This window comes from Oryctolagus cuniculus, chromosome 6 (genome assembly GCF_051225735.1).
Source record: "Oryctolagus cuniculus isolate XC-2025 breed Fujian yellow rabbit chromosome 6, ASM5122573v1, whole genome shotgun sequence".
In the NCBI taxonomy this organism is placed as follows: Eukaryota; Metazoa; Chordata; class Mammalia; order Lagomorpha; family Leporidae; genus Oryctolagus; species Oryctolagus cuniculus.
In genome coordinates, this window is record NC_142872.1 from 17,858,376 (window position 1) to 17,877,942 (window position 19,567).

At 46.9% G+C, this 19,567-nt stretch overlaps 1 protein-coding gene across 3 annotated transcripts in view; it reads left to right on the top strand.

The window, feature by feature from the left end:
- Positions 1 to 19,567, top strand: part of MEGF10 (multiple EGF like domains 10) — a 171,349-nt gene that overhangs the window by 124,711 nt on the left and 27,071 nt on the right. For all 3 annotated transcript variants that reach the window (XM_051844159.3, XM_002710085.6, XM_089334908.1), the window contains exons 10-13: positions 4,418 to 4,592; positions 7,224 to 7,344; positions 8,118 to 8,281; positions 11,263 to 11,365. In XM_051844159.3, the coding sequence (XP_051700119.3) occupies positions 4,418 to 4,592; positions 7,224 to 7,344; positions 8,118 to 8,281; positions 11,263 to 11,365 (563 nt within the window). The remainder of the gene's footprint in view (positions 1 to 4,417; positions 4,593 to 7,223; positions 7,345 to 8,117; positions 8,282 to 11,262; positions 11,366 to 19,567) is intronic.

Consider the following 19,567-nt stretch of genomic DNA (forward strand, 5'->3'; position numbering starts at 1 on the left):
GATTCCATGTGGGATATGTATATCAGCTCTTGTTAATTAGAACATTTACTAGCCATGGGCAATCAGGATGTGCCCGTTTGCAAATGCGATCTAATTGCTGTTACATTTAAGCATTAATCACATCTAAGGATATGAAGAAGTTCAAAGACTCCTGTGTTTTAGCCAATATTGTATAGTATTAGTCTCTTTTTACAACTTAACCATTAAATGGAAAAATTGATGGTTACAAATGTGCGTAAAATGACAAATATTTCTCATACATGTGTGATCCTGCTTTCGTAGACACAAAGCAATGTGTTGTTGAGACAGCAAACATGTAGTGAGTACATTCAGTCTCTAATCTGCTGCTCCCACATCCAGACGTAAATCTCATTACCAATTAAGCTGCCTGCCTGAGAACCCATCAAATGCTTCCAAAGTGCTCTGGCTTCCTCCATCTAATTACAAATTGCTGAACACTAATTTTGGTGTCAATCAATCTGAGAACCAGTGTGCTGCACTAACACTCGCTGGGGGGCCCAGAGGATCAATGTTTCTGTCTGCCTCTTGGTTAGTCCAGTCCCTGTCCCCACAAGAGTTGTCTGTTCTGGCTAACATTTATATGTACACTGTGAGTATCTTTTTCTAACTGCACAAAGGAACATTTTCCACCAAAAATGTAAGTTTCACTTGAAATATTTCTTTTCCTTCTCTCAGATGTAGGACCTTAGTGAAGTAAGTTTAAACATGTCCCTACTTTTTCGCATATTACAAGTTTTTAGTGGTCCTGCCGACCCCTTTGTAAAATCCTAAATTTTAGGCATGCATTTTCTTATTTAGCCTCCTAGCAGGCTGCTGGCAGCCCTCTGTTCTCTTTGGTGCAAAAGCAGACGAACTTGGGTAGACTTTGGTTCTGCCACTACCTGTGTCACATTTTGAATAAATGACTCTTCCTATCTAGGCCTTTGTTTCCTTTCTCTCTCTCTCTTTTGTTAAATGGGATCATTCCTACATTTAGCATGGTTTGAGAGGGTTGGAGTCAGTGATGCATGGGGTGTGGTCTGCCCAGTGCTCAGCAAACAGTAAGTGCTGGCCTGGGTAGTCACTCATAGTAACCTCACAAATGTCACATGTGTGAGCATTCTCTGCAGTTGACGCTGATTTCCTTTAAGGCAGTCTGGGGTGAGATCCGCTGTGCGTCAACTGTGACATTGTCCTGTGTTCACTCAGTCATTCTCTACTGTGAGCCTGCCATGTGCCAGGGACAGGTAAATTAAGAAGAATAAAAACAGACTTAATTCTTTCCCTCCCAGAACTTGCAGTGTAGAGAGAAAGGAACACATTAAATGACAAACAAACATAGGTTCATGGATTGTGACACGAGGTAGGGGGGAAGGAGAATAAACGAGAGACCTAATTCAACTCTGAGTGATGGAGAAATGAGAAACAGATGTGTAAGCTGAGACTGGGAGGACCAGGTAGAGTGAGGTGGGAGAAGGGTACAGGGGATGCAGTCTAGGAAATCAAATAGTCACATGGAGGCTCTTCCGTGAAAAGCCTGATGCTTTCATAAACTTAAGGGACCTGTGATGAGGCCAGCACTCTAGTACAGTGGGCTGTGTCCCACGTGTGACGCAGGCATGCATTCTGGGCTCTGATTTGGGTCCTGATTGCTTCACTGCCAATCCAGCTCCCTGCTAATGCACCTGGAAGGCAACAGAAGACGGCCTGGGTGCTTGGGCCCCGCCCCACCTGCATAGGACACCTGTATGGAGTGCCAGGCTGCTAGTTTTATCTGGGTCCAGCCCCAGCCATTATTGGGAGAAAACCAGCAGGTGGAAGATCTCTCTCTCTCTCTCTCTCTCTCTCTCTGTCTCCCTCTCTCTCCATGTCTCTCTGAAACTCTGCTTTTCAAATAAAGAAAGAAATAGTTGAAAGAAAGAAGTAAAAATATGCTATAACTTCGTAATAAAGAGAATTATGAGGAAAGAAGAGGCTGAGAAGTAGGCCTTTGCCATGTGATGAGGCCGTGGGCTGCATTTGGGGTGACAACATATCTGGTCTCACAGGATTTTTTTGTTGCCCTATAGTGATTGACATCTCTCTCATCACTTTAAAATTATTTTAAAATTTATTTTCATTTTTATTTGAAAGATGGAAAGAGCTCTTCCATGTACTGGTTCATTTGCCACATGCCCACAACAACCAGCCTGGGCCGTGCCAAAGCCAGGAGCCTAGGACTCAATCCAGGTCTCCCACAAGGGTGGCAGGGACTCAAGCACTTGAATCATCATCGTCTGCCTCCCAGCGTGCATGTTAGCAGGAAGCTGGATCAGAAGCAGAGCAGCCAAGACTCAAACCAGGCAGTCCAAAGTGGGATACAGGTGTCCCAAGTGGCATCTTGACCATTGCACCAAATACCTATCCTTCCCTCTTCATTCTTTTTTTTTTTTAAAAAAAAGATTTATTTATTTATTTGAAAGTCAGATTTACACAGAGAGAGAAGGAGAGGCAGAGAGAGAGGTCTTCCATCTGCTAGTTCACTCCCCAATTGGCCGAAGCAGCTGAGCTGAACTGATCCAAAGCCAGAAGCCAGGAGCTTCTTCCAGGTCTCCTATGCAGGTGCAGGGGCCCTAGGACTTGCCCATCTTCAACTGCTTTCCCAGGCCATAGCAGAGAGCTGGATCAGAAATGGAGCATCTGGGACTTGAACCGCCGCCCATATGAGATGCTGGCACTGCAGGTGGCAGCTTTTCCCACTACACCACCGTGCTGGCTCCCCCTCTTAATTCTTAAGAACATGTTGGTTTAGACAACTAACTGTACAGTCACTCTAGCTATCTTAAGCAATGTGGATTGTATACCAGGTACAGTGGGGAGCATTGTGAGGGCTCTAGGGAAGAGAGTGGTGTGAGGCAAAGTGGATATGAGGAAAAGAGCTGTAAGGCTGTTCAGGATTTAGAAAGTGGGTGGCCTTAGCTGGGAGGCAGGTGGTGACAGTGAAGACAAAGAGGTGGGTGGATCCAGAATAGCGTTTAATGTTAGAACAGTAGGGCCTTAGTGGTGGAGTGGACATGGGAAATGAGGGAGAAGGAGTTATCAACTCCTAGGGAAATGGAATGACCAGTGGTGCCATTTCCAGAAATATGGGTGATTGTGGGTAGAGGCTGCATTAGGAAGAAGGGCAGGGAGAACAGGGGGTCCACTTGAGACGCGTTGTGCTTGAGATGCCATGGAGGTGCCCGGCAGTTTTTAAGGACAAGAGGTTGTCCCAGGACTGAGCTGATCAGTGGGCCGAGTAAATCTAAGTAGCTGTGAGATCCAGAATCTGTGCCTGAAATCACACCTTCTGTACCAAGCACCCATCTCAGCTTATGCTTGGAGGTTTCTTTGTGCCACGTTTCCAGACTGTTTTCTGAGGGGTGCTTGTAGGCGCCTAGTTGCAACAGGGGTCTAAAAGGATAGTGAAATAAATCTTTGAAAATGGTGGCCAAATGGTCCAATCCACAGAGTTTTTCTGAAGAAGGGTCGGGGGAGGAAGCGAGGATGCACTTGAGACTATGGGGTGTGGCTGACAGAGGAGGCCATCGGGTGCAGGGAGATGGAGATGGCAGTCTGTCTTCATCCCTCTTGGTGCATCAGACTTCCCAAGAGCAGAGCATCCGAGCCGTCCTCTGAGAGGTCGTTTAACAAATGTCCGCATGTGACGGCGGCTTCTGGTGTCGGCCTGGTGATGGGGAGGGTTTTAGCTCCGTCAGTGGAGGAAGATCATCTTTAAACAGCCTTCCAATTGTCAGCAGAGCCAGCCTACTGCTCAGGTTTTCCTGTGCCGAGAAGCACATGTGCTCTGAGCCAGTGTGCTACAGAGTGCCCCATTGTGTCTGCTCCCTTCCACACGCGTCTTCAGTGCAGCTGATGTGTCTGTCCATTTGCTGTGCGGCAGCAGCTGGCTGCCTGGCCTGTGCTGCCTGTCAGCACGGCTGCTGTTCCAGGTAGAGACAGCTGCCCTGCTGCCAGGTACAGGGAGCCGAGAGAACAGCCCAGCAAGGTCATTGCACTTGGCGTTCTTTGGACATCCCACTGGTTTACTGATTTGATATTGCTGACCGAACGGAGTTCATTGGCTCTTCTCATAGCATCGACACTGTATTGCATTAGTGCTTTCAGTGTAGGAAATTTCAAAAGAATGTCAGATAAAAAGGATGTGGTTGCAACAGTGTCCTGCTAGAGCATGAAGCATGTTTTCATACAATGTTAATACAGTGCCAGTGAGGGTCCAGCCAATTAATTAAATCATACCAAGCCTGGGAAGGAAGTTTAAATTATTGTGCATGGGATTAGCCACACATTTAGTGATCATGGCTAAAGCAACATTTGCACTGGCCTTGGGTGTCATGTTTACCCCAGAGTGACTTTTGCTTTCATCCCTGGTCCTCAGCTGTCACCCCATGTCTGGAGAGTGTGCCTGTAAGCCGGGCTGGTCGGGCCTCTACTGCAATGAGACATGCTCTCCTGGATTCTACGGGGACGCGTGCCAGCAGATCTGCAGCTGCCAGAATGGGGCTGACTGTGACAGTGTGACCGGGAAGTGCACCTGTGCCCCAGGATTCAAAGTGAGTGACTTGGGCTCTGGAGCAAGGAGAAGACGGGTGCGGTGTGGAGCATGTCAATGCCGTGACTTCTATGACCTGTGAAGACCAGGGAATGTGCCGAAATCATTCATCGATAGCAAGAAAGAGAACAAAGAGAAAAGTGCTGATAGAAGTATAAGTAACAGCTTTAGAATAGAAACTAGGAATGCTAGTGAACTACTCCATGGCACTAATTTTTAATATAAATGTCAGGCAGAATATGTTATAATTATTCCTAAAGCCATTATTTTACATTACTACTTTGTAGGCAACAGTTACTGTTCAAAGTAGACTACCTATTGTTGTCAATTTTTATTTTGATTCCATGAAGACACACCATATGCGAGTACTTCAAAAAGTTCATGGGGAAATGAGATAAAATATAAATTTGCTTTGCTACAAAACAACTTGAAACATATGCATCCTTTTTGTAATATGCATTTCTGTGAACTTTTTGAAGACCCATCATACACAGGATTTCAAAATTTTTCACTACAAAACGAATGTATATTTCAAAAATTTATTTATTTGTTTGAAAGGCAGAGTTACAGAGAGGGAGGTAGAGAGAGTTCTTCTGTCAACTGGTTCACTCCCCAAATGGCCACCACAGCTAAGATTGGGCCATGCCAAAGCCAGGAATCTGGAATTCCATCTGGATGTCCCATGTGGATGGCAGGGGCCCAAGTATTTGGGCCATCATCCACTGCTTGGTCAGGTGCGTTAGCAGGGAGCCAGATCTAAGTGAAGCAGATGGGACTTGAACCAGTGCTCGTATTGGATGCCCATGACTCAAGCAGCAGCTTAACCCACTGTGCCACGATACCGGCCCAATAAATATATTTTGTAGTTCCGTATTCTAGGAATGTGTGTGTGTGGAGGAAGAGAGTAGAAAGATAGAAAAAAAGCTGGAGCTCCCATTCTCCAGTTTGCTCTCCAAGTGGCTGGAACCAAGAGCCAGGAACTTAATCCAAGTCTACCACGTGGGAGCAGATATCCAATCATTTGAGCAATCACGAACTGCCAGGATCTGTGTTAGTGAGAAGCTAGAATTGGGAGCAGTGTCAGGACTCAAATCCAGCACTGCAACATGGGAAGCAGGCATCCCAACAAGCCTCTTAACCACTACACGAAACACCTGCCCATCCATACACTTTTTTAAGTACACTTGTTTACCAAGTTAGTGTTTATTATGTACTTACATTCTGTAGCTAGTTGTTTATAAGTTTTTAGATCCTTTTGATAATGTAGACACTACAAGTGTGCCATGTGCCTATACACCCAGAAAGCAGAATTTGCCTATAGTTTCTAGGATTTCTGAGCTGTAGGTTGGGAATCTTTGTTGCCGGGCTGGAGAACCTTTTTCTGCCAAGGGCCGTTTGGGTATTTGTAACATCATTCGCAGACCATACAAAATTATCCACTTAAAAATTAACCTGCTGCAGAGTTAGTGAATTTTGAGTCCTGTTTGTGGTTGCCTTGTACGGCCCACAGGCCCACTGTTCCTCATCCCTGTAAGGAAAGTGCATGGGGGTGGGATTGTGGTGCAAGGGGTTAAGCCATTGCTTGCGACCTCTGCGTTCCATGTGAACACTGATCCTTGAGCCCCAGCAGCTCCACTTCGGATCCAGCTCCCTGCTAATGTGCCTGTGAAGGAAGCAGAGGATGGCCCAGTACTTGGGCTCCTGCCACCCATGTAGGAGACCCAGTTGGAATTCCAAGCTCAGGGCTTTGGCCCACATCAGCCGTAGCTGTTGTCGTCATCTGGGGAGTGAAATAGTGGATGGAAGATGTTCTCTCTCTCTCTCTCTCTCTCTCTCTCTCTCTCCTCTTTCTCTCTCTCTCTCTCCTCCCTGTAACTCTGCCATTCAAATAAATAAATATATGAAAAAAAAAAGAAAAGAAAGAAAAAGGAAAAAGGAAAACGCTTTGTTGTCAAATCCCTCTGTTTTAAAGAGGAGAATAACACAGAATATTGGTGATATTTTCAGAACACATAATGTGGAACTGGTAGATCATAAAGCCACAGAGCTGAGGGTTTTTTGTCCAGTGTCACAGTCCTGTGGTTGGCCCTTCTATTTGCTTTATTTTACGACTCCCTTCTGTTTGGAGAACAGATAACCTCCAGTCTTGATGTCCAGTGCCCACTATCAGTCAGTCGACTCGAGCTTTGCTTCCCCACTGCTGTGATTGCCTTTTACACAAGGGAGTCTGGGAAGCATGGGAGTTAACACAGAGTTCACATTTGTGCTTGTTTATTTATTGGCAGTAATTTCACAGCTACAATTTATTTTTATATATCTACTTGTCTGCCTAAGGATGAAGTTTATTTATTTTTTATTGATTCTGCTGTGAAGGCAAATCTAATGAAGGCAGCAGGCTTTTGTAGGTCCCATTTAATACTGTCTCCTAAACATAGGCCAGCTGGTATTGCCTTTAAATCTCTAAAATTTGTGTAGTGGTGACATTATAGCAAGCAACTTTTAAAAAAAACACAGTGAGTTAAAATTAGAGAGGAAGTATAATTAGCATCACCAAGATGTATTTTTGTTTATTTGGGCTGGCCTTATTTCAGTTGGCAAAATCGCATGGGCTTTGCTATTTGTGCCCACACAGGGCATCGACTGCTCTACCCCATGCTCTCTGGGAACCTACGGGATAAATTGCTCCTCTCGCTGTGGCTGTCAGAACGATGCCGTCTGTTCTTCTGTGGATGGATCTTGCACCTGCAAGGCAGGTAAGAGTGGGAAAATGAGGCTTTGATTTGATCCTGGCCCTGTTATTTCCCACAGGTAGAGGAAAGAAACCTAGACTAGGATTCTAGCCTCGGCTGCACCAAACTCCAGTGCTGACCCCAGCAAGCCCTGCATCGTTGTGGCCCCAATGCTTTAGGAAGTCCCTGGAAGAGGCTTGCGTTGGTTGCATGGTCTCTGAGGCTGCTGTCAGCTCCAGAAGTCTATGAACCTATACTTTGGGAAGAGCAAACAAGCAGACACGTGTCTGTGCCCCTAAACTGGGCCTGGAGCTGTGGCAGGAAATGCAGCCCAGCACAGATTTTGTGGGAGGCCCAGACGTGTGTGTCTGTAGGTGCAGTTGGGATACTGGGTTCTCATTCATGGTTCCTGGGGTTGCTCTTTCAAGAACAGCCCTGCCATATAAACATTGCGATTTCCTAATCTGAACAAAGCTTGGCTTTCCCGAGCATGCAGCACCACGCACTAAAGATGCCCCTTTGTCCATAGCCCTGCCCCAGTCTCCCCATAATGCCCCTCGGCTCTGGCCCCCTCAGCAGATCACACAGTGCACACAGCTGTGTGCATCCTCTAGATGCTGTGTGTCTATTTCTGCCTTCTAAGGCAGAGCCAAGGCTCTCTGCTGCAAGGGCTGGGGCTAGGGAACACTAGTGTGCATCTCCAAGAAGTTTCTAGAAGGAAATGTGGCTTGGAAAGCCTCAGCCAAACTCCCTCCTGCCTTGGTCTCCCTCATGCACTCCGTCTTCCTGTCTTGCAGGCTGGCACGGGGTGGACTGTTCTATCCGCTGTCCCAGTGGCACGTGGGGCTTCGGCTGTAACTTAACCTGTCAGTGCCTCAACGGGGGAGCCTGCAACACGCTGGATGGGACCTGCACCTGCGCACCTGGATGGCGCGGGGAGAAATGCGAGCTGCCCTGCCAGGTACGCCCAGGCTAGCACCACCACCAGGAATGGCCGGGGGTGTTCCTGGCAGTGGTGCGGCATCTTTTTGCATTTTGCCTGGCTTAAAGTGATTGAACGTGACCCACCCTGTGGTAGCTGTTAAAAGAATCAAGGTGTTTGGATTCAAACTGGGTGTTGCTTTGGAAAAGTGATAGACCTGGGATTTGGTCTAAGTAGGCTCTGTGGGAATTTCTTCCTTTTCCTTCCTCTGAGCCCTGTTTCCCCTGCCCCCATCCTTTATTTTCTCTGTTTCTTAAACACCCATGTCTTGGTGGCAGCCAGCCAACAGCACTGGCCAGACACCCAGTGTGTGCCTGTCAACTCTAAATATTTTGTTTCCAATGCAATGGCTCCCCCAAGCTTTAGGGTGGAAAGCGGCAGGGGGTTGAAAGCAGGTGCCAGCTGGTGCCCCCGAAATGCTCATCCAGGTGGTGGAAGAAGGTTTGGAAACAGCATCTGTTCATGCAAATGTCTGTGGAATCACAAGAATCTCTAAAGCGTTCCCTCGTTCAGGGCTCCCTCCACTGACAGTGACGTGTGGTGGAGGTTGGGGTCATCACGCATCTCACACTGTGTCTCCTGCAGGCTGAGAGGGCGTGCGTGTACAAAGCGCACTGTGTCAGAACCTGCTGATTTCTCTTTCTTCCCAAAGTGCTTGGCCTGCTGTTCCCTCACTCCCATCACTCTTTCTCCTGAGTCATTGAGCATCTCTCAGTGATGAGTGTTCTCTGCCTCCAGGACATTATCTGCTGGTGACAGAACAAGGTCACCCCTTGAACGGGGACCCCTTGAGGGGACTTCCATAGAAGGGGTGCATCGCACTCTGCCACCCCCTCCCCCATTAAGTGCAACCCACTTCCCAAAGAAGAAAGGTCTCGCCCTGGGCTGTTCCATTCCCTCCAACCCCCAAGACAGAGCTAAGTAGCTTTGCTGCTCTCAGCTGACCAGTGAACAGATCAGCAGTATCTGGGACAGGGGCTTGACCATTATTTCCATTCCCTCCTCACTGCAGACAAAGCCAAGCCCCGGCACCGTTGTGTCTGTTTTTAGACATTAGATGTATCAGTTCATCACCTGCAAAGCTAAACCCGATGCGATGCATACCCATGAAACACTAGCAGTGCCTGAGCAATGGTTTCAAAGGTTTTTGTTTTGTTTGTGCAAGTTCTGGACCCGTGGTTACGCCATCCGGCACCACTGTGTGTCTACACTGGCTCCCACGTTCCTCTCTCGTGGTCGTTGTGTGTGCCACATTTTTCTCAGTGTGTGTGTACAGTGAGGAGGCCGGTGGTGCTACGTTTCCTTACTTAATAGGATCTGGGGTGAAAGAGCAGAGCATGTAAGTGCAGAGTTTTCTGTTGTTGTTCTACATATGGACTGAGTGTGTACTCACTGAGTATGTACTGCTGCTGTTGTACCACGAGACAGAGGTGCCCTGAAGACATAAAGACCTGGGAGAGCAGGAGTGAGGAGGGCATGCCAGCATATCCCTGGGACCTTGACTCCAAACACATCACATGCTTGAGGCTTCTACCTGGAAGGGAGAGTGCCAGCTAGTGAGAAGTCACAGACTGCTTCTGTTTTCCTTTATGGTACCGTGTATCCCACTGACGACTTATGGTAATGAGTTTAATCTAATTAGAACTATAATTTAAGAAATTCTAGAACTTCTTTATGTGGACCAAGGTCCTTCCTTTCCCCTAAAGAATAAAATCCATGCCAGGAAACCCTGCAGTATTTTATAAACATCTTTAGGAACAAGAGGCTGTTTTTATGAGTTGTGGCTTATAATAAGGTTTTTAAAAATTCATTGGTATAGTTATCTGTATTTTCATTTATGAGGGTATGTCAAAAAGTTGGTGGAGGTTCAGGCATTTGGCCTAGCAATTAAGACACTCAAATCACAGTACCTGGGTTCAATCCCCAGCTCCAGCTCTTGACTCCAGCTTCCTGCTAATGCAGACCTGGGAGACAGTGCCGATGGCTAAAGTGATTGGCTTCCTGGCCTGCATGTGGGGCAACCAGATTGCATTACCTGCTCGTATTTTCAGCCTGACCCAGTCCTTGCCATGACAGGCATTTGGAGAAGTTACCAGTGGATGGAGCCTTCTCTTTGTTTATTTCTCAAAGAAATAAATTATTTTTAAAAAACTTCTAGTTAGTGGAAAGTGAGATTAAAAGAAAAATTTATTCTGGTGCAGAAAAAAAACTTGGAATCCTTATATATGAGTGATCTTCAAAATGTTCATGGAAAATTCATAAAAAAAAACATGCACAGATGTCAAAATCTTTTGCAGCAAAGTAAACTTACTTTTTAGTTCCCATTTTTGCACCACTTTTTAAAGTAATTTTTAAATTTTATTATATTTTTATTTCTTTAAAGCCAGAGAGACAGAGACAGAGACATGTTCCTTCCACTAGTTCATTCCGCAAATGCCTGCCACAGCCCAAGAATGGATCAGGCTGAAGACAGAAGCCCAAAACTCCATGCAGGTTGCCCATGTGGGTGTCAGGGGCCCAAGCTCTTGAACCGTCACCTGTGCCTCCAAGGAAGCTGCAGTAGGGAGCGGATCCAGGGCCAGAACCCAGGCACTTCAATAGGGGATATGGATGCCCCAAGTTGCATTTTATCTGCTACGCCACAGTGCTGGTCCCAGTGCCAGCTTTTTACTATTTCCCCCTCCTATGCTCACCAGCATGTTCTCCTAGTTGGTTTTGCCATTTGTATGGCTGAATCACTATGGCAGGCATGAAGTAGGGCTTGCATGATTTTTTAAACACTGCCCTGCTGGACCCTCATAGTGGGGACCAAGGAGACCTAGGAGAGGCGATTGTGGTGTGTGTTCTTAGAGTTACTTCTGCAAGCAGGGGCTGCCTTCCATGGCTGGTGTGACCCTGTTGTCTCCTGTCCCTGCGGTTCCCTGGTCCTCACGGCTGTCTCTGATGCTGTGTTTACACAGGATGGCACCTATGGACTCAACTGTGCTGAGCGCTGTGACTGCAGCCACGCAGACGGCTGCCACCCCACCACGGGCCACTGCCGCTGCCTCCCTGGATGGTCAGGTGAGAACCAAGGGCTGTGACTCAGTAGGGGAAACTTGTCAACTTCATGCCTAGGACTGCTCTCATGGCTTCAGAGAAACGTACACCAGTCAAGTTTTTAGGAAAGAAAAATGAAAATATGATAAAATCTGTTTTTTTATGCCCCAAAATGTTAGTTAGGACTATTTGCTCTGTAACCCAGTGTTGGTATTGTGGGAGCAGCAAGACAGGAAATGTGCAAATGGCTCAGAAGGGTTCAGCAAGACCCCCTGGAGTATATTTTAAGCAAATAACTAAAGTCACCTTAGTGAGGCAAAAATACTGATATGAATGTGGTTATAGGCAAATAGTAAAATCCTTATTGCTAGGAATAAAAGATTTTTTTAAAGGTTTTTTTTTTTTAATTTATTTGAAAGAGTTACAGTGACAAAGAGACAGAGAGGAGAGAGATCTTCCATCTGTTGGTTTACTCCCAAAATGCTGCAATGACTAGCTCTGGGCCAGCCTGAAGCCAGTAGCCAGGGTTTTCATCCTGGTCTCCTACATAGGTGCAGGGGCCCCAGCACTTGGGCCATCCTCCACTGCCCTCTCAGGCACATTAGCAGGGAGCTGGATCAGAAATAGAGCAGCTGGCACTCAACCCGGAACCTATATGGGATGCTGGTGCTATAGCAGGCAGCTTAACCTGCTGCACCACAGCCCTGGCCCCAGAAAGTTTTTACACTTCCTTTTTCTTGCGGTAATGTTTGGATAATGCCAGATTAATAAGATTGGGTATGAATTTTCGAACCACAAGGTTAGCATTTCTCCTTATTTACGTGGCTTTCTGGTTTCAACCATAAGTTACCAAGCTCATGTTGGTGCTGAAAGAAGAGCACCGTTTCTGCTGATGATAGATTTCCTTGGACATTTAATGCCATCTTCAGAGTCTGTACATCATGGGCAAAAAAGCGTTGCTGTTCTTCCAGGAGCCCTTTACATTCCTGCCAGCCAGGACTTAGGGTTCCAGTCTCCCTGTCCTCATCAACACACTGTTTTCTTGATTATAGCCATCCTGCTGGGGACAAGCTGATGTCTTACTGTGGTTTTTCACTGATTTTTCCTGATGGTTCATGATGTTGGCCCATGGTATTCTGTGTATGCCTTCATTGGCTATCTGTATATCTTCTATGTAAAAGTATTTATTCCTATCTTAAGCTTATTTTGAATTGGGTAATTTTTCTTTTTATTGTTGGGTTGTAATGGTTGTTTACAAATTATAGATATGCATCCCTGATCAGATAGTTGATTTATGAATATTTTTCTCCCGTTCTTTGAGTTAATTTTTACTTTTCTTGATGATGTGCTTTGCAGCTCAAACTTTTATTTTGATGAAGTTTAGTTTGTCTGCTTTTAAATTTCATTGCTTGTGCTTTTGTTGTCAAATCTACAAAATCAGTTACCTAATTCAAGGTCACAGAGATTTATCCCTGTACTCTATTCTAAAAAAAGTTATGCTTATAGCTTTTAATATTTGGGTCTTTAATCCATTTTGAGTTAATTTTTATATATGGCCTGAGTTGGGGCAGGGTAAGGGTAACTTCATTCTTTCATATGTAGGTATTTAGTTGTCCCAGCACCATTTGTTGAAAAGGCTGTCTTTTCTCCCGTTGAATTGTCTTGACACTCTTCTCAAACATCAGTTGTACATATGGGTGAGAAGCTTTCTTTCTCTACTCTCTCTTCCATTGATCTACCAGTCTGTCCTATGTCAGTACCACAATGTTTTGATAACTGTAGCTCTATAGGAAGTTTCAAAACTGAGAAATGTGAGACCTCCAATTTTGTCCTTTTACTCAGGATTGTTTTCAGTATTCTGGGTTCCTTGAATTTCTATATAAATCATAGCATCAGTTTGTCATTTTTGGCAAAGAAGCAAGGTGGAAATTTAATGGGGATTCAATCCCAGGTCATTCTGGGGAGTGTTGATGTCTTAATGACTTTTAGCCTTCAGATCCATGAACATGGGATGTCACCAGCAACTTGTTTGGTGATGTCATCAGTCCCTTAGAAGAGAGTCCCTTGTGAGAGCTTCTTTGGTTTCTGGAAGGAGGAAATGGAGGTTAGCATCGTGCACTTGGTTTCTAGTGTCTGAGAGCTACCTTGGGACAGAAGTCCAGGCTAGTACAGTGGACTTCATGTTCGTCTTTAGGAGCTACCCATAGACAGAAGGCCTCCCTACCGCTGTAGCTCCTTCTTCGCTTCCCAAGGCTGGCACAACTCTGACTTCATAACATGAAAACCTGCTTTCCTTTGTTTCTATTGGTTTCTCTGTTATTTAATGGTAAGACTCCCTCCCACCAGGATTTATCAATATTTTGTGACTCTCCCAGAGTTTTTAAAGTACTCAAGTAGAGACCAACACTGATTTCTCAATGATCAGAGTGAGTCTAAGTAGCATTTTTCACCTTCTGGCACATCCAGAGCTTTGTTAACTGAGAAACACATCATCTATTCTGGGCCACACTCCACCAATGCTACTTTTTGTCTTCTGAATCTAGAGAGAGTGCTGTGTCCCTGCACACACCAGTTCCTACTCCAATATCCAACTGCTTCGGTGACTTAGAACGAGCCAATGAAAAGAACACACTAGCAGACGTGAGATAGGCAAGAGGCAAGATTTGGCCTGAAGCCAGCTGGGAAATATGTCAGTTGAATTCCACTGTCTGGGTCATGGGTTGTAGGACAAATGATCCTGTCAGCCTTAGACTTGCCAGGCTCCCGTAGGAATGCAGTGGCTTTGTCACACAATGTAATCTTGTAATCTTCTGTACACCTGTAATTGGTCTGCTTCTCCCACAGGGAACAGATTTTGCCTCCTGACACTGTTCTATGGCTTGTTGGACCCCATCTCTTTGCTGCATGGTCTCTAAGTCATTGTTGCTCCTGGGCTGGCCCACTGACCCCAGCGTCCCATTTCTCTGAGTCCTCTGTCTGGGCTGTTGGTCTGTAAGCATCTGTCAGTGTCTTTGCCAGCTGTGAGGTCACTCCCTACACCCACAGAACACCATGGTAGAAGCAAACACACTTTGAGGAAAAGAACGCTTCAGAAGTTCCATAGAACACCCTACTCCTGGATCAAGAGTTGGTTTCTGAAAGGAAAGGGCAAATTCTTGCTTTCACGGTCAATATCAGGTAGACCCACGGTTTTTCATCAGTAAACTTGGCTGAACAAGTGCCTTGTAAGGTCCTTTCTCAGTCTAAAGAAGGCTGTGTTTTTTTCATTTAGTTGCTAGGTTTAGGGCCAAAGAATTGACAGAAATCCAGGGAAGCAAGTGATGCGATGTCCTCTCGGGCCAGAACTGTTCTAGCTGCAGTGGTAAGTAATTCGTGGAAAGGACAGCATGGCGTCTAACACAGGGCGCTTCCCCCAGAGCACATCAAGGATATAGTGTAATGTGCGGGGCCACTGGGGGCGCTGTGGGGCGAGGCAGAGATGAATGACAGCACAGTGATCCTGAACCCTCTGAACAAGGAGACATCAACTGGGGCCAACAAGCACTAACCTGATCCACTCAGGAATTCCCCCTGTCCTCACCAGGTGGGTCCATGCCTCCTCCGAACTTTGCTCTGTGATCTGATGTTTGACTGTTGTTTTCTCCTTTTTATTTTATTTTATTTTATTTTTTTTTTGACAGGCAGAGTTAGACAGTGAGAGAGAGAGAGAGACAGAGAGAAAGGTCTTCCTTCCGTTAGTTCACCCCCAAAATGGCCGCTATGGCCGGTGCTATGCCGATTCAAAGCCAGGAGCCAGGTGCTTCCTCCTGGTCTCCCATGCAGGTGCAAGGCCCAAGCACTTGGGCCATCCTCCACTGCCTTCCTGGGCCACAGCAGAGAGTTGGACTGGAAGAGGAGCAACCGGGACAGAACTGGTGCCCCAACCAGGACTAGAACCTGGGGTGCCGGCGCCACAGGTGGAGGATTAGCCTAGTGAGCCACAGTGCCAGCTGTCTTTTTCTCTTAAAGTATCTGGGATTTTAAAAATTCGTACTATCATAGATAATCTCGTTTTGCATAGTCATAAGTCTTCAAAAATGTACTACTAAGAAAATTAGCCAAAATGAAAGTTTCATCTGTTTCCAAAAGCAAATAAGATTTTCCAGAGGCAAGTGTATGTGATGTTTTTTTAGAAGATTTAGTTATTTTTTTGGAAGGCAGAGTTACAGAGAGGCAGAGGCAGAGAGAGAGAGAGAAATCTTGCATCCGCTGGTTCACTCCCCAAATGGTCACAGCAGCCAGAGCTGGGCAGATCTGAAGCCAGGAGACAGGAGCTTCTTCTGGGTCTCCAAGAACTTGGGCAGGGTGGGTGCAGGGTCCCAAGGACTTGGGCCATCTTCTACTGCTTTCCCAGGCCATAGCAGAGAGCTGGATCGGAAGTGGAGCAGCCAGGACTTGTGCTGGTGCCCAAATGGGATGCCAACACTGTAGGTGGTGGCTTTACCCGCTACACCACAGCGCTGGTCCCAGTATGTGGTTATATATTCATATATATAGTGTATGTGGTTATTTAAAACCTTAATTTAGTGAGCTTTCAAGCTAATAGACTGTCTTTTTAGCTAATAGATTGGTTTACAAAAAAAGAAGGCATATTGCAGTAGAAAAATACGAGAAAATGAAATACCATTGAAGATGGATGAGCCCTGCTTTTCAGTATGACTATTCTGAAATTTCAGATGCCAGTAAGGGGTGCCTGTGTGTGTGTGTGTGTGTGTGAGTGAGTGAGGGGGGCGGGGCGGGGAGGGAGGCAGGCTCTTTCCAGAGCAGTCGAGTTGATAGACTTTATAAAGTGTTTTCTAAAAACATAGAAGCAGGCCGCTATTTGCTGACTGCTTCCTTTCTGCTTGACTTCGGCCAGCCTGCACACCTATTTTCTGGGCATTGCAGCTCATCAAGATTTCATTCCAGCTGTCTGGGAACGTGTGTGATCTCCGGCCTGGTTCCCAGCACTGGCTAGGATCACTGTCACCTGGGAACTCTTCAAACTCGCACGTTCCTGGTCACACACCCAGTGCAGGAGAAGCTGGAGAGTGGATGAGGACCAGGAGCAGCCTGGAGGCCCTGCCAGTCTATAAGGTCGTTTTTATGCGTATTTGGAAAGGATAGAAATCCTGCAGGATGCACGCATTGGCAAATGGAAAGTGAGCTGGGTTTGTGCCCTGCCTTGGTTCCTTGGCCAGGGCTCTTGTGTAGTGCACAACCTGTCATTTAATGAGTTTTCCTGTAACTCAAGCAGTGGTAGTTACCAGTCTGTACAGTGGCCTCTGTGAGGCCTTACTGTTCTAATTATTTGAGAAACTGGGATCCTGAAAAGCAATTCTTTCTCCTAACCAATGGCAGAAGCATGGATAAGGTTAAGGATGCTTTTGAACCTGAATGAGAAAGCTGAATGCTAAACAGATAGAAAAGGGATTAAGACACCAAGTAAGCCTCTGGGAGTCTTGGGAAAGAGAGAAAGACTGGCAAAGCATGATTTACCACAGAGGAGGGGGAAGGAGAGTGGAGGAGGGTAGGGCTGCTCCTCTGGGCTAGGAGTAGCAAGCTGGAAGGCGCAGCCCTGCAGGCAAGTGGGTGAAAAGCATCCAGCTTCCCCACTTGGCCCAGGGAATGGAACCAGGCCTGCTGTGGCTGAGGCACGTCCCCTCAAGGTCAGCCCTCCTCCATTCCAAGTCCAAAACCAGATGCAATCAGCTGAGTAAGTGAACTGCTGCCTCAGGGACTGGGTTGTCTCGAGTGCTCTCTCTCTTGCAGACACCTGCAGTAGTATCATAAGGGGAGACATCTCTACCTTTGGCCAGTGATGGAAACATGCAAGTCCAAGTTGGAGGTCACCACTTTAGTCAAAGAAGTTTAATTATTGTGCATGCGTCCCTAACTTTTCAGTGTCGATAGAGACCTGTGTGTGTGGCTGTCTGAATGGTCTTAGGGAAGAAGTCACCTGAAAGCAATGGGCTAGGGCCAGAAGTGAGGGTGCTGGGAGGCACTCATTTTTCCCAAAATTATCTGAGACTGACTTCTGGGCGCCCTGCTACACTGTGCCCCAGCTGTGTTGGTTAAAAGCAGAAAAAGTGTGCTGAGTTAAGTGCTATAGTTGTTCCTCTTTATGGTCACCAACTTCAACTATTACTAATGAATCTCTCTTGGGGCTCTAACAGAAGTTGAATAACTCACTGTCCAGGACCAAGACATCAAATCAGAGTCATTTCCTTCACTCACTGCCACCCCCAACACTGAGGCACTGGCATAAAGAATGTAAACGAGCAGGCAGGGTGGGGGCTCGGGATGTCATCTCGGAGAGGGGAGAGAGTGATGCCCCAGATGATTTATTTGGCTCATTCGTGCGATTGCATACGTCCGGGGAATGCTGATTCCGCGTTGAGGCCACTGGCGTAAAGCGGCAGGCGTGAAATGCATGGACCTTTCTTTCGAGCTGCTTAGCTGAAGTTTATCGGCATCATTCAGCCATCGCCTAGCAACGTGGCAGGCCATCAAAGAGCTCTTTGTCCCCCTGTCTTTGGCGGAAATGGCCCTGTGCAGAGTCTCCTTATCAGCATCAGGACATTTATCAGAAAAATTGCCTCCGCAGAACCCCAGGCACTGCCCGTTTAAAGCTGTGCCTCTGCCTTTGTCTCTTCTCCCAAATATTTTAGGGAGCCAGTCCCTGGAGTCATGCACGCTAACATTTTTGTCCGTTCTTTCATCAGCATTCCAAAGGAATTTCCCCCAAATGCCTTGCCATTCTTGTATGCCTCTGTGACTCGGGCTGACACGAAAAGACGCAGGCTTGAGCTCCCCCAAAAAGAAGCGAGGCCGACTTTGCCAGGCCTGCAGCTGGGAAGGGTCGCCATCCTAGGGACATGGATGTACTGCGCTTGCTGGGTCAGGAAGGCTCTGCAGGGACGCAAAGGACATGATGGTTGCTGTGTGCAGCTGCGAGGTGGACTGCATAGCCTGCTGGAGAGAGCAACTGTGCTTAGTGTCAGCACGGCAAGTGCTCAACATCTTCCTGTACTGTGATGAGCATCCGCAGGCACCGGCTCTCCCCTCTAGAGCTGCCAGAACTCATTCACTACGTGGGCGAACGATGGAATGTATGTGTGTGTCTGTGTCTGTGTGTGTCTCTATGTGTGTGTGTGTCTATGTCTGTGTGTGTGTGTCTGTGTCTGTGTGTGTGTCTGGGTGTATGTGTGTGTGTCTGTGTCTGTGTGTGTGTGTCTGGGGGTGTGTGTGTGTCTATGTCTGTGTGTGTGTGTCTGGGTGTGTGTGTATGTCTGTGTGTGTGTCTGGGTGTGTGTGTGTATGTCTCTGTGTGTGTGTGTGTCTGGGTGTGTGTGTGTGTATGGGGGAGGTGGGGACCCTGTATCTCCACTGTCTCTCCAGGGTTCATCTTCTCTTTTGTTCTTGCGGCCATTGAAGACATTGGATGCCTTGTCATCTCGTGAGTTTTCTCCGTGGGTCTCCCAGACATCCGCGGAAAGAGGACATGTCTTCTCCCTTCCAACCTCACCTCCTTCTGACCATCTTCTGCCCTCCCAGGCAGCCCACACTTCATTCTGCGCCTTCCTTCTTAAATCTGAGTGTCGGGTCCCTGTGCACATCAGGAGGAGGTCACACACCACAGCACAGTGTGTGTGGTTCTTCTCGACGTGGCCTTGGCCTGGCTGCCCACATACCTCACCTGCTCCTCCAAGGCCCTGGGTTTCAGCCCACCCAACACCTGCAGTTCCTGTAGGATGGACACGGTCTGCTGTAGGCCTCTGAGCCTTGCACTCACTGCTCCTGTAGCCTGGAACCTTCTTCCCCTTCCACAAACTGTCTTCTCTTTATGATGACCCCAGGAAAAAGTGGGGTTTGCCTCTTCTGAGGTCTTGATCCTTCTGGAATTAACCTTCCTTAGAGAACTTCTCACCAGCGAGCCAGTAACTAGACAGACTCCTTGAATGTTTGCGAAGTGAGATTCTTTTCTGTTGTTGACAATCCAAGAAGCCAGAAGGTAGGACTGCAAGACTGTCACAAAGGTGGCAAAGAATAAGATGAGCTCAGCAGAAACAATTAAGGAATAACGCACGCAGAGTCCCCAAATGGTGAAAGCAGGCTCCCCACTCTTAGTCCTGGAGAAGAGTTCACTCCAGGCTTGTGTTTTCTGAGGTCCTGTTAGCAGCCGCATGCCCAGAGAAGCACTTACTC